Below are 14,219 nucleotides of genomic sequence, written 5' to 3' on the forward strand. Positions count from 1 at the left end.
TGCTAGATGCCAAGCCCTGTGACCAGGAGGACAGGGAGGTGGGGGCAGAGGTGGCCTTGATGTCCCAAGGCGGGCAGTGGCTGCTTCTGCCCTGGAGGTCTCTGAGTGTCAGGGTCTGAAGGTCTGAGGTGTGCTGTGACCCAGGGGGGACTGCCTGGCCACGGCTGAGACACGCAGAGGGTCTGCAATTCCCCTGCCTCTCGGGAGCTGCCCTGGGTCTGCAGTCAGTGGGTCTCGGCCTTGGGCTTTGTATTATTAGAAAGTCATTGAGCAGCAGCAGTGCTTAGGACGCAGGCAGGGCTGTGGGCACTGCAGGGGCCGCCCCCGGTGTCCACACACATGCTGGGCTCTGCTGAGGTGCGGGAAGCCTGTGTTTCACCCTGAGGCCGTCCTGGAGCCCCTGGTTTGGCTTCTCCCCACCTCGGGGACCTAGTGTGCATTTGGGGTGGGGGGTTCCCATGGCGGCCTCCCTCAGCTCCCTCTCTCCCCACTAGGCCATGGCGTATGCCTCCAAGGACGGGGTCCTGACCGAGGCCATGATGGACGCCTGCGTGCAAGACTTTGTCCAGCAGCACCAGCAGATGATGCGCTGGCTGAAGGGGGAGGGGCCTGGGCCGGAGGAGGAGCAACCGTCATCCTGAGTCCATGGCGAGACCACACCTCACAGAGCCTGGCCGGGGACCCCTCCCACCCTACCTTTCCAACCCCGCACATTTAGGAAATACTCCCCGTAATAAAGTCCCACACGCGCCGCACCGCTGTGTCTGTCTATTGGCTGATGCGGGGCGGGGTTTGGGGCCCCCTAACGCCCCCTGGGGTCAAAGGTGACAGAAAAGGCAGAGGCTGGAGCTTTATGGAGAATTTAACTACAGAGGGGTGGGCTTCACATGAGGTGCCTGCCACGGCGTGGCCGGGTGCCTGAATGCCGCCCGGGACAGGCTACCCGTGCCCCATCCTGCGGCCGTGCAGACGCGGGTGCCCCTTCGCCTCCCTCCCCTCCGCCAGAGATGGCTCCGGCCAGACACATGATGGACAGACACATGATGGACGAAGTGCACGGGAAACAGACACAGCGGCTTCAAACAGATGCCGCCCCTGCCCCCGCTTTGCAGCTAGTCCCTGCAAACCTTGATGATGGGGCCAGCTGGGCACGGTGGCTCATGCCTGGAATCTCAGCGAGGCCAAGGAGGGTGGATCACCTGAGGTCAGGAGTCCTCGACCAGCCTGGCCAACATGGTGAAACCCCATCTCTCCTAAAAAAAAAAAAAAAAAAAAATTATAAAAATTAGCTGGCCTTGGTGGCAGGTGCCTGAAATCCCAGGTACTCAGGAGGCTGACGCAGGAGAATCACTTGAACCTGGGAAGTGGAGGTTGCACTGAGCCGAGACCATGCGATTGCACTGCAGCATGGGGAACAGGAGTCAAAACTCCCTCTAAAAAAAAAAAAAAAAAAGGCCAGGTGGCACTTGGCAGTGGTCCCACCCAGCTTCTTGTCTTGGCTTGCAGGCTGAGGTAGGAGGATCGCCTGAGCATGGGAGGCAGAGGTTGCAGTGAGCCAAGATCACACCATTGCACTCCAGCCTGGGTAATAGAGACCCTATCTCTAAATAACCAAAACCTTGATTACAGCCATGGGGTGGGGTTAGGGGCGTCTGACTATGGCTGGGGAACTCATTTGGTTTTTCTCCTCCTCTCCTATTTTTTTGGGTAGAGACAGGGGCTCTTTGTTGCCCAGGCTGGTCTCCAACTCCTGGGCTCAAGCAATCCTCCTACCTCGGCCTCCCAAAGTGTTGGGATTACAGGCTCGAGCCACCATGCCTGGCCTGTTTTTTTTTTTTTTTTTTGGCGAAGGAGTGTTGCTCGCCCAGGGTGGAGTGCAGTGGTGCGATCTCAGCTCACTGCAACCTCCACCTCCAGGATGTCAGGCCTCTGGGCCCAAGCTAAGCCATCATATCGCCTGTGACCTGCACTTATACATCCAGATGGCCTGAAGCAACTGAAGATCCACAAAAGAAGTGAAAATAGCCTTAACTGATGACATTCCACCATTGTGATTTGTTTCTGCCACACCCTAGCTGATCAATGTACTTTGCAATCTCCCCCGCCCTTAAGAAGGTTCTTTGTAATTCTCCCCACCCTTGAGAATGTACTTTGTGAGATCCATCCCCTGCCTGCAAAACATTTCCCCTAACTCCACCGCCTATCCCAAAACCTGTAAGAACTAATGATAATCCCACCACCCTTTGCTGACTCTTTTTTTTTTTTTTTTGAGACGGAGTCTCGCTCTGTCGCCCATGCTGGAGTGCAGTGGCTCGATCTCGGCTCACTGCAAGCTCTGCCTCTCCGGCTCTCGCCATTCTCCTGCCTCAGCCTCTCCAAGTAGCTGGGAGTACAGGCGCCCACCACCACGCCCGGCTAATTTTTTTTGTATTTTTAGTAGAGACGGGGTTTCACCGTGGTCTCGATCTCCTGACCTCGTGATCCGCCCGCCTCGGCCTCCCAAAGTGCTGGGATTACAAGTGTGAGCCACCTTGCCCGGCCCTGCTGACTCTTTTTGAACTCAGCCCGCCTGCACCCAGGTGAAATAAACAGCCTTGTTGCTCACACAAAGCCTGTTTGGTGGTCTCTTCACACGGATGCATATGACACGGGGTTCAAGCAATTTTCATGCCTAAACGTCCGGAGTAGCTGGGATTACAGGCGCACGCCACCATGCCCAGGTTAATTTTTGTATTTTTGGCAGAGACGGGGGTTTCACCATGTTGGCCAGGCTGGTCTCAAACTCCTGTTTTCAGGTGATCTGCCCACCTCGGCCTCCCAAAGTGCTGGGATTACGGGTGTGAGCCACCGCGCCTGGCTGGCATTTTCTGGCTTCTGTTTTTCTTTTTTTGAGACAGAGTCTCACTCTGTCGCCCAGGCTGGAGTGCAGTGACGAGATCTCGGCGGCTCACTGTGTTATATGTAAATTTTCTGTGCCGCCAAAGAAGTAGAACTCAAATATAAACTTTTCTCAGCTAGACAATTTACTTCTATAGAAGGGGGCATCTCATACATTGAGCAATGGCGAGCGCTTGGACAAGGGAGGGGAAGGGGTTCTTATTCCTGACACAGGTAGCCCCTACCGCTGTGTGGTTCCCCTGTTGGCTGGGGTTAGAATGCACAGTCTAAACCGGTGCCCACTGGCTATTTTAAAGGGAGCAGGAGTATGGGCCAGAGTGGCGGGGTGAGTGGTTTGGTGGGAAAAATGGTTATGGGACAGGTAACTAAAGGTTACTCAGGTCAAAGCAGGTGACCAGGGGAACAGATGTGAACTGTCAGTCCTCTGAGCCCAAGCCTGCACGTATACGTCCAGATGGCCTGAAGCAAGTGAAGAATCACAAAATAAGTGAAAATGGCTGATTCCTGCCTTAACTGATGACATTCCACCATTGTGATTTGTTCTTGCCCCACCTTAACTTCCTGGCTCAGAAGCTCCCCACTGAGCACCTTGTGACCCCCGCCCCTGCCTGCAAGAGAAAAACACCCTTTGACTGTAATTTTCCGTTACCCACCCAAATCCTAGAAACCAGGCCCACCCCTATCTCCCTTCGTTGACTCTTCGGACTCAGCCCGCCTGCACCCAGGTGAAACAAACAGCCTTATTGCTCACACAAAACCTGTTTGGTGGTCTCTTCACACGGACGCACGTGACATGAACTACTGATTAGAACTGGTGGAAAAAGTTGTTTACTGCAACTGCGAAGAAGTTAGACTTTAAAATGCAGGACAAAGAGTGAACACACTGACATACTGGTTCTTTGAAGGGAAATTTAGAACTCATTGTATCTAACATTATTCAGGCTTAAAATAGTTTCCAATCCAGTGGGACGAGTCACTCCATATAATTCCGTGAAGTCAACCATTCCGATCAAGGAGAGAGCCGGGGCCGCTGCGAGCGCGTGAACCGTGGGCTCCGGGGTGGTGCCGACGCGGTTGCGGGGCGGAACTGACGTTGCCCCGGGTTCGAGTACTCCCCTCTGGACTTTTGTCCCGGTGTGGCTCCGGGACCCAGACGCTCCACCCCGCCCCCTGCCCCCTCCGCGCTCACCCCGGTTCCCGCCGCCCCGGAGCACGCTCCTCAATTGCGGCGCAGTCGCTATGGCGTTACTGCCCTCGCGGCCAATCCAAGGGCTGCGCGCTTGTGACCCTTACGCATTTCCGTCGCCGGGAAGAAGGGGTGTGTGTCGCGCCTGCGCAGTGGTCCTGGCCACCGGCTTGCGGCGAGTGGAGACTGTTCCCAGCTGCGCGCAAGTCAGACTCGGGTTGGGGTCTCGGCGGCGGTCCGAGCATGTCGTGGCTTTTCGGCATTAACAAGGGCCCCAAGGGTGAAGGCGCGGGGCCGCCGCCGCCTTTGCCGCCCGCGCAGCCCGGGGCCGAGGGCAGCGGGGACCGCGGCTTGGGAGACCGGCCGGCGCCCAAGGACAGATGGAGCAACTTCGACCCCACCGGCCTGGAGCGCGCCGCCAAGGCGGCGCGCGAGCTGGAGCACTCGCGTGAGTGCCGCGGAGCGGGGCGGGCGGGACGGGCCGGGGAAGCGGGAACCCTGGCCCTTGCTGCTCCTCGCTGCTGTCGGCAGCCACTTCCCGGGCGAGACTGCGCCCCCGGAGCACCCCCGGCCGGAGCCGTCTCGCGTCCCAGGAGGATCGGACTCTTTCCGTCACCCTTTTGCACCTCTCCAGCTGTCAGGAGCGGGTCGGATGCGGAAAGCGGTGCGGAGGTGGCGCTCATAGGTTACAGGGGTCAGTGCCTGGGGCTGGCCGTGGTCTTGTTACCGCCGAGTGTGTGGGATCCTTCTGCGCTTGTTGCCTCCACGTGGCACAGGCCAAGGCGTGGCCAGATCGGTAGATGGGTTTGTTGGGTGGTTGCTAGCAATTTCCACAAAACAAGGGAAGCGTATTTGAGAATCATTTGGTTCTAACGAGAGTCTAGCAGATTTGCACTTCTTGTTGGAAGACGTTAGCATTTGCACGGCGAGGTCTGTGAAGCCGCAGGCCAGGCCGTGCTGCTCAACTTGAGTAAATCCCTGACCCAAGGCCCTCAGGGTGTGAGCACTGACTGCACCTTCCCTAAACTCGGGTCTCTTCCTCCAGCCTTTCTTTCGCCTGTGGCTTTAACGATTTGTAGGAAGATGCTGTTCAAATGTCTAGGAGTCTGGAACGTAGGAGGTGTTGAATTCATTGAAAGAATACAGTGGTTCTCAACTCTTGTTTAAGCCGGGGTTCGTTCTATCTATCTATCTATCTATCTATCTATCTATCTATCTATCTATCTATCTATTTATTTATTGAGACAGAGTATCGCCCTGTCGCCCAGGCTGGAGTGCCATGGCGAGATTTTGGTTCCCTGCAACCTCTGCCTCCGATTCTCCTGCCGAAGCCTCTCGAGTAGCTGGGATTACAGCGGCGCAGCACCACGCCCGGCTAATTTTTTTTGTATCTTTAGTAGAGACGGGTTTCACCATGTTGGCCAGGCTGCTCTCCAATTCCTGACCTCGTGATCCGCCCGCCTCGGCCTCCCAAAGTGCTGGGATTACAGGCATCAGACACTGCGCCCAGATAGCAGGGGTTCCTTTTTTTTTTTTTTTTTTTAAGATGGAGTGTCGCTCTGTCGCCAGGCTGGAGTACAGTGGTCCCATCTTGTCTCACTGCAGCCTCTGATGCCCTGGTTCAAGCGATTCTCCTGCCTCAGCCTCCCGAGTTGCTGGGATTACAGGCACGTGCCACCACTCCCAGCTGATTTTTGTATTTTTAGTAGAGACGGGGTTTCACCACGTTGGCCAGAATGGTCTCCATCTCCTGACCTCGTGATCCGCCCGCCTCGTCCTCCTGAAGTGCTGGGATTACAGGCGTGAGCCACCGCGCCCAGACGAAGGAATTCCCTTTTTTTTTTTTTTTTTTGACACGAGTCTTGCTCTGTTGCCCAGGCTGGAGTGCAGTGACGTGATCTCGGCTCACTGCAAGCTCTGCCTCCCGTGTTCACACCATTCTCCTGGCTCAGCCTCCCGAATAGCTGGGAATACAGGCACCTGCCACCATGCCCGGCTAATTTTGTAGAGAGGGGGTTTCACCGTGTTAGCCAGGATGGTCTCCATCTCCTGACCTTGTGATTAATTTTTTGTATTTTTAGTAGAGACGGGGTTTCACTGTATTAGCCAGGATGGTCTCGATCTCCTGACCTCGTGGTCTACCCGCCTCGGCCTCCCGAAGTGCTAGGATTACAGGTGTGAGCCACTGCACCACCTTTTTTTTTTTTTTGAGATGGAGTCTCGCTCTGTTGCCCAGGCTGGAGTGCAATGGCGCGATCTTGGCTCACTGCAACCTCTGCCTCCCAGGTTCAGGCAATTCCCCTGCCTCAGCCTTCCGAGTAGCTGGGATTCCAGGCGTGCGCCACCACGCCCGGCTAATTTTTGTATTTAGTAGAGACGGGGTTTCACCATGTTGGTCAGGCTGGTCTCGACCTCCTGACCTCGTGATCCGCCCACCTCAGCCTCCGAAAGTGCTGGGATTACAGGTGTGAGCCACTGCACCCGGCCACCTTTTTTTTTCTCTTAAGACGATGTCTTGCTCTGTCACTACGCTGGAGTGCAGTGGCGCCATCTTGTCTCACCGCAGACTGCAACGCCCTGGTTCAAAGAATTCTCCTGCCTCAGCCTCCTCAGTGGTTGGGACTACAAGTGCTCGCCACCATGCCTTGCTAATTTTTTGTAGTTTTAGTAGAGATGAGGTTTTACCATGTTGGCCGGGGTGGTCTTGACCTCCTGACCTCGTGATCCACCCACTTCGACCTCTCAAAGTGATGAGATTACTGTCATGAACCACTGTGCCCAGCCAGCAGGGGTTCCTTTTTAAAAAGATCATTTAGCCGGGCGTGGTGGCTCACGCCTGTAATCCCAGCACTCTGGGAGGCTGAGGCGGGCGGATCACGAGGTCAGGAGATCAAGACCATCCTGGCGAACACAGTGAAACCCCCTCTACTAAAAATACAAAAAAATTAGCCGGGCGTGGTGGCGGGCGCCTGTAGTCCCAGCTACTCGGGAGGTTGAGGCAGGAGAATGTCGTGAACCCAGGAGGTGGAGCTTGCAGTGAGTCAAGATCGCGCCATTACACTGCAGCCTGGACGACAGAGCAAGACTCCGTCTCAAAAAAAAAAAAAAATAAAATAAAATAAAAAGATCATTTAGGGAATCCCTGGCATGAAGCACCTTTGTGTGAAGCAGATTAAGCAGTTTCCCTGTTTAAGGAGGGATGGCCTGGTGGTACTTGTGGTTCCATCCTGTGCCCTTCCCCGGGGTGCTGTGGAACATCCTGAGCAGAGGTCTCTGACCCCGGCTGGGTCTCATAACCCCAGAGGGACATTCAGGTTTGGGCCCAGGCCCAGGCTAACATGGATAGTCTTAGCTGGGCACCACTGACACTGCGTGTTCTGTTTTTAAGAGATGGGGTCTTGCTTTGTTGCCCAGTCTGGTCTTGACCTCCTAGGTAAAAGCCATCCAACTGTCTCAGCCTCCTGAGTAGAGGGGACTGCAGGCTTGCTCGGTAATTTTTCTGTGTTTGTTTTTGAGAGGGAGTCTGGCTCTGCCGCCCGGGTGGAATGCAGTGGCATCACCTCAGCTCACCGCAACCTTTGCCTTTGGGGTTCAAGCGATTCTCCTGCCTCTGGCTTCCGAGTAGCTGGGATCACAGCTGCCCGCCGGCACACCTGGCTAATTTTTGTGTTTTTAACTAGAGACGGGGTTTCACCATGTTGCTCAGGCTGGTCTTGAACTCCTGGCCTCAGGTGATTCGCCCACCTCGGCCTCCCAAATCGCTGGGATTACAGGCATGAGCCGCTGCTCATGGCCTTGCTCGGTAATTTTAATGATCAGGTTAGGATGGGAATCAAGGGCTGGACTTCAGGGCACCTCGGAGGACAGCAGACTTTGGTGACTGACTTTCTTGCTGCAGGTTTATTTGGAGGGTTCCTTTCTGTCCTAGTTCTTGGGGGTTTTCACCCGCTAAGTTCACTTAGAGATTGAAACTTCTCCCACTTCCAGAAGCTGAATCTTAGTTATCAGCCTGTGGCCCCCTGCAGTGGTGTAGGCCTGGTTGAGCAGCCTCAGGCCGCCGGGGCCTCCTCCCTGCACCCATGGTGCAGACCTGTGCCTCTGAGTTGCTCCAGTCCTGGCGGCCCCAGAGCTCCTGACCCGCAATCCGCTCTGCTGGCGTTGCCAGTGCCTTGGCCTGCCCTCTCTGTGGTCGAGCCAGGCCTGCGGCAGGGTCTCCAGGTGCACCGTGGGGAGCCCTCCATCAGTCTTTATTTCGTGTGGATTCTGTTCCAGGTGTGGGCTCTTTCATTTTTATCCCTTCCCTCCTTCCTGGCGTCACTGCTGGCTGGTGAGAGGTTTCTCCAGTTTGCCGCCCCCTTTCCCCGGTTGCTCCCTGGCCTGCCCCTCCACACCTGTGGGTATTTCTAGTTGGGTGGGACGAGAGACTGAGAAAAGAAATAAGACAGAGACAAAGTATAGAGAAACAACAGTAGGCCCAGGGGACTGGCGCTCAGCATACCAAGGACCTGCACCGGCACCGGCCTCTGAGTTCCCTCAGTTTTTATTGATCATTATTTTCCTTATTTCAGCAAGAAGGAATGTAAAAGGAGAGCAGGGTGATAATAAGGAGAAGGTCAGCAAAAAACATGTGAGCAAAAGAATCTATGTCATAATTAGGTTCAAGGGAAGGTACTATGCCTGGATGTGCACGTAAGCCAGATTTATGTTTCTCTCCGCCCAAACATCTCAGTGGAGTAAAGAATAACAAGGCAGCATTGCTGCCAACATGTCTCGCCTCCCACCATAAGGCGGTTTTTCACCTATCTCAGAATTGAACAAATGTACAATCGGGTTTTATACCGAGACCATTCCGTTCCCAGGGGCAAGCAGGAGACAGTGGCCTTCCTCCATCTCAACTGCAAGAGGCCTTCCTCTTTACTAATCCACCTCAGCACAGACCCTTTACGGGTGTCGGGCTGGGGGACAGTCAGGTCTTTCTCATCCCACGAGGCCATATTTCAGACTATCACCTGAGGAGAAACCTTGGACAGTACCCAGCTTTCTTTTTTTTTTTTTTTTGAGACAGAGTCTTGCTCTGTCACCCAGGCTGGAGTGCAGTAGCGTGATCTTGGAGCATCGGCTGTCCCTGCCTACTTTACGCTTCTTTCCGTGTTAGAATAATTTTTTTTTTTTTTTTTTGAGACCTTGTCTAGCTGTCTCCCAGGCTGGAGTGCAGTGGCGCTATCTCAACTCACTGTAAGCTCCACCTCCTGGATTCACGCCATTCTCCTGCCTCAGCTTCCCGAGTAGCTAGGACTACAGGCACCCGCCACCACGCCCGGCTAATTTTTTGTATTTTTAGTGGAGACGGGGTTTCACCGTGTTAGCCAGGAGGGTCTCGATCTCTTGACCTCGTGATCCACCCGCCTCAGCCTCCAAAAGTGCTGGGATGACAAGCATGAGCCACTGCACCCGGCTAGAATAATTTTTTTGAGACGGAGTTGCATTCTGTCGCCCAGGCTGTAGTGCACTGGTGCGATCTCAGCACACTGCAAGCTCTGCCTCCCAGCTTCCAGCAATTCTCCAGCCTTGGCCTCCCGAGTAGCTGAGATCACAGGCATGCACTGCCCCACCCACCTGTTTTTTGTGTTTTTAGTGGAGACAGGATTTCGCCATGTCGGCCAGGTTGGAGATTTTATTTTTCTTAAGTCTCGCTCTGTAGCTGGAGTGCAGCACTGTGATCTGGGTGACTGTAGCCTCTGCCGCCGGGGTTCAAGCCATCCTCCCACCTCAGTCTCAGAGTAGCTGGGATTACAGGCGTGAGCCACCGCTTCCCACTAGTTTTTGTATTTTTAGTAGAGGTTGGGTTTCGCCACATTGGCCAGCCTTTGGTATCCGCATATCCTACACCTGCTCTCCGTGCCACATGCGCCCGCAGGTTACGCCAAGGACGCCCTGAATCTGGCGCAGATGCAGGAGCAGACGCTGCAGTTGGAGCAACAGTCCAAGCTCAAAGTGAGTGGGGCTGGTGTGGGCGGGGAGCCGGGGCGCACATGGGGTTCGGGCGTGGAGATTGGTGGGGCTACTGCTGGTGGGTAGGGCCGGGGGGCATGTACATGGGCAGCAGTGGGGCCCAGGGCCGAGCTTGGGTGTGTCATTTCACAGAAGGAAACAAGGGGAGGTAAGAGAGGCTGCTGCATTGCCACCCGAGAGGGAGGGCTGGTGTTGGTGAGGGTGTTTGGTCGTCCTGAGGGCGGGGGTCTTCTTGACATTCTCACCTCATTTCTTTTCACTTGGCAGGATTTTTTATTTTATTTTATTTTATTTTATTTTGAAACGGAGTCTCACTCTTGCCTAGGCTGGAGTGCAATGGCGCAATTTCGGCTCACTGCAACCTCTGCCTCCCGGGTTCAAGCGATTCGTCTCCCTCGGTCTCTGGAGTAGCTGGGATTACAAGCATGCGCCACCACTCTCAGCTAATTTTGTATTTTTAGTAGAGACGGGGTTTCTCCATGTTGGTCAGGCTGGTCTCTAACTCCCGACCTCAGGTGATCCACCTGCCTCGGCCTCTCAAACTGCTGGGATTACACGCATGAGCCACCATGGCTGGCCTATTTTATTTTATTTTGAGACAAGAGTGTCATTCTGTCCCCCAGTCTGGCATGCAATGGTGTGATCTCGGCTCACCGCGACCTCCACCTCCCGGGTTCAACCTCCTGCCTCAGCCTTCCGAGCAGCTGGGACTACAGGAGCCTGCCACCACATCTGGCTAATTTTTGTATTTTTAGTAGAGATGGGGTTTCAGCATGTTGTCCAGGTTGGTCTTGAACTCCTGACCTCAGGTGATCCACCCACTTTGGCCTCACAAAGTGTTGAGATTATAGGTGAGAGCCATTGTGCCCGGCCCACTCAGCAGGATTCCTAGAATAGGCACGAGCTCTGTTCTCATCATGGTCCAAAAGTGAGCACCTGCCTGGAGCTGCCCAGAAACAGCCTTGGGGGTGGGGTTGGTGTCCGGCCTCCTTCCCCGGGAGCCTTCTCAGGCTTCTGCTGGTGCTTCTCTGCCTGTGGGTCTGGATTCCTCCAGGGCCTGAGCCTGGTTGCAGATGCGGCTGGAAGCCCTGAGCCTGCTGCACACACTAGTCTGGGCACGGAGTCTCTGCCGTGGCGGAGCTGTGCAGACACGAGGGGCTGTCAGGCAGCGCCAGCCCTGAGCAAGTGCCAGCTGGTGAGTGCTGTGCTCTGCAGGAGTACGAGGCCGCCGTGGAGCAGCTCAAGAGCGAGCAGATCCGGGCGCAGGCGGAGGAGAGGAGGAAGACCCTGAGCGAGGAGACCCGGCAGCACCAGGCCGTAAGAGCTCAAGAGGCCGCGAGGGAGGCCGCCTGGCTTGGGGGAAAGGCGCGGGGCAGGACTGGGAGCTGGGTGCGGCCCCGGGGCGCTCTGGAGTCAGCCTTTAGAGCTGCCCTTGGAACAGCCTTGCACAAACGCCTAAGACCTGTGAGGTCCCTCACTGCTGAGCCCGACGGGAGGTCCCCGCACCTCCCCACGTTTGTGTGAGGCTGATGGCGCGTTGGTGTCCCTGGCGCTCGGCCTGGTCGGCCCTGAGTGCATCTCCCGGCTGAGATGTGTCCTTGCTGCCCTCTTCTCCCCCAGAGGGCCCAGTATCAAGATAAGCTGGCCCGGCAGCGCTACGAGGACCAACTGAAGCAGCAGGTGAGCTCAGCCTCCCCTGCGAGGCGCCTGCGTCCCTGAGAACGTAGGCGGCTTTGTGGGACCAGTCAGTGGGTCAGAGGCCACAGGGCAAGAACGCTGGGGTTGCTGATGGTGGGTGCTAGAGCAGGGGAAACTACTCGGACAGACGCGCACCAGCACGTGTACAGGCACACATGCAGAGACGTGTGCACACATGTACACGGAGAGACAGGCACCTGCCCACACGGGGGAACACACACACTCCCCGCACACACGGACAGGCACACACACCCCTGCACACATGGGCCCACATACACACCCCCGTGCACACACACCCCCACACAACACGGGCACGCACACACATACCTTCACACATAGGCACACCCACCCCCCACAACATGGGCACACATACCCCTCCACCCACAGGCCTGCACATACACCCCCACACAGGGGCATGCACACACACCCTGCACACACAGGTATGCACACATCCCCACACACACGTGGGCCCGCACGCACACCCCCCCCCCCCCCCCCGGCCTCCGCCCCCCCCCCCCCCCGCGCCCCCCCCCCCCCCCCCCCCCCCGCACACGTGGGCCCGCTCACACAGCCCACACACTAACCCCTTCACACACAGGCCCACACACACACCCCCACATGGGCATGCACACACACACCTGTGCACACAGACACACATGCACACACACCCACACAGGCACACACAGTCCTCACATACACGGACGTGCACAAACAACCCCCTGCACACACGGGCACCCCCCCCCCCACACACACACACACAGGCATGGACACACACACACACCCCCTTTCACACATAGGCACACATACACACCCCGGGCACACACCCCCTTCCTTGCACAGGTGGGCACGCACACTGTCACACATGGGCCCATGCGCACACACCCCCACACACACACTCGGGCACGTGTACGCACCCCCGCTCACAGTGTGCCTCATACACACGGGCACGCACCTGCACACGAGGGCACACCCCCACCCCGCACACACACATTCCTGCACATAAGGGCACGCACACACATTCCTGCACATAAGGGCACACACACATACTCCCTGCACACCCCCGCACGCCCCCTGTGTGGCCTCCACAGCAGAGACTCTCCAGGCACACTGAGCCTTCTTGTCTCCCACCCGGGCACCCAGCTGGCAGCGTGGGAGGTTGTGCTTGGGAGGGCTGGTCAGTGGCGGAGGGCTGGTTTCTGGGTCTATGAGAAAAGCTTGGGTGACATCTGTTCCCTACTCCTTAGGGGCTCATCACCTTCACTTCTGAGCTCACAGGCAGGGTTCACATGTTGGCTGTTGTGGGCATTGTAGCTTTAACATTTAATTGGCAGAAGACAGAGGCTTTCTTAAGCACAGCCTGAATCAGGGCAGTGGTGTCGGGAGGTCGGCCCGCAGTGGCCCTTGTCAGGGAAGCCACAGTGGGGGCTGTTTCTGCCACTGGAGAGTTTGGGCCCCTGAGCCCAGCCCCTCAGTTACTGCCGTCCCGGCCGATGTCACCCGTGTCTGTGTCAGGGTGCGGCGTCTGCAGGCCCCCAGGTGCCCAGGATGCTTGGAGCCCTCCGGTCCTGGGGCGCACACAACCTCTGGATTGGTGTTGAGCATTTTTCTGGTTTTAAAGGCTTTTCTCTTTTTCTGCGGCTTCTTCTCAGCAACTTCTCAATGAGGAGAATTTACGGAAGCAGGAGGAGTCTGTGCAGAAGCAGGAGACCATGCGGCGAGGTAGGCTGTCTGCTCTCCTGGCTGGGGTGGAGGTGGCAGGGGCTGCATGTGGACCTCAGCACCTGACAGACCCTTACCCCTCGTGCACTCTGAGCCTGAGTTCTGCGGCCCGGCCCCTCATAACTACCAGTGCAGTGGGCGAGGCGTGCTGGGGCTCCATGGGGTGGGGCTCCCTCTCGGAGGACACCTCTATCTGTGAGTGGACACCAGGGTCTGTGCTGGGAGGGCAGGAGCTGCTTTTTTTTTTTAATGGGAAGAACATGTCGCCCAGGCAGGAGTGCAATAGCGCGATCTCAGCTCACTGTGACCTCTGCCTCCCGGGTTTAAGCAATTCTGCTTCAGTCTCCCGAGTAGCTGGGAATACATGCTCCCGCCACCACACCCAGCTAATTGTTTTTGTATTTTTAGTAGAGACAGGGCTTCACTGTGTTGGCCAGGCTGGTCTCGAATTCCTGACCTCATGATCCGCCTGCCTTGGCCTCCCACAGTGCTGGGATTACAGGCGTGAGCCGCTGTGTTCTGCCTAGAATATGGGTCTTTACTGTCCTGGTCTCAGTGGGGATCACAGGTATTTGGTGCCATGTGGCATTTGTTAGCAAGGGCTCCAGGTAAACGTCTGTCACCACTTTTCACCGTGGGTGGGCTTGTGGCGAGGTGTGTGTGTTTAATGTTCAATAGCCAGGCACACACACGTCACGCGTCTCTG

At 56.3% G+C, this 14,219-nt stretch overlaps 1 protein-coding gene across 1 annotated transcript in view; it reads left to right on the top strand.

Annotated features, from left to right (window-relative positions):
• The first annotated feature begins 4,204 nt into the window (after positions 1-4,204).
• LOC116813757 (ATPase family AAA domain-containing protein 3B-like) overlaps positions 4,205-14,219 on the top strand; it is a 37,329-nt gene continuing 27,314 nt past the window's right edge. The window contains exons 1-3 of the mRNA XM_058444365.1: positions 4,205-4,532; positions 10,002-10,078; positions 11,312-11,413. Of these exons, the coding sequence (XP_058300348.1) occupies positions 4,328-4,532; positions 10,002-10,078; positions 11,312-11,413 (384 nt within the window). The 5' untranslated portion in view covers positions 4,205-4,327. The remainder of the gene's footprint in view (positions 4,533-10,001; positions 10,079-11,311; positions 11,414-14,219) is intronic.

Source organism: Hylobates moloch, unplaced genomic scaffold, assembly GCF_009828535.3.
Source record: "Hylobates moloch isolate HMO894 unplaced genomic scaffold, HMol_V3 SCAFFOLD_9, whole genome shotgun sequence".
Classification (NCBI taxonomy): domain Eukaryota; kingdom Metazoa; phylum Chordata; class Mammalia; order Primates; family Hylobatidae; genus Hylobates; species Hylobates moloch.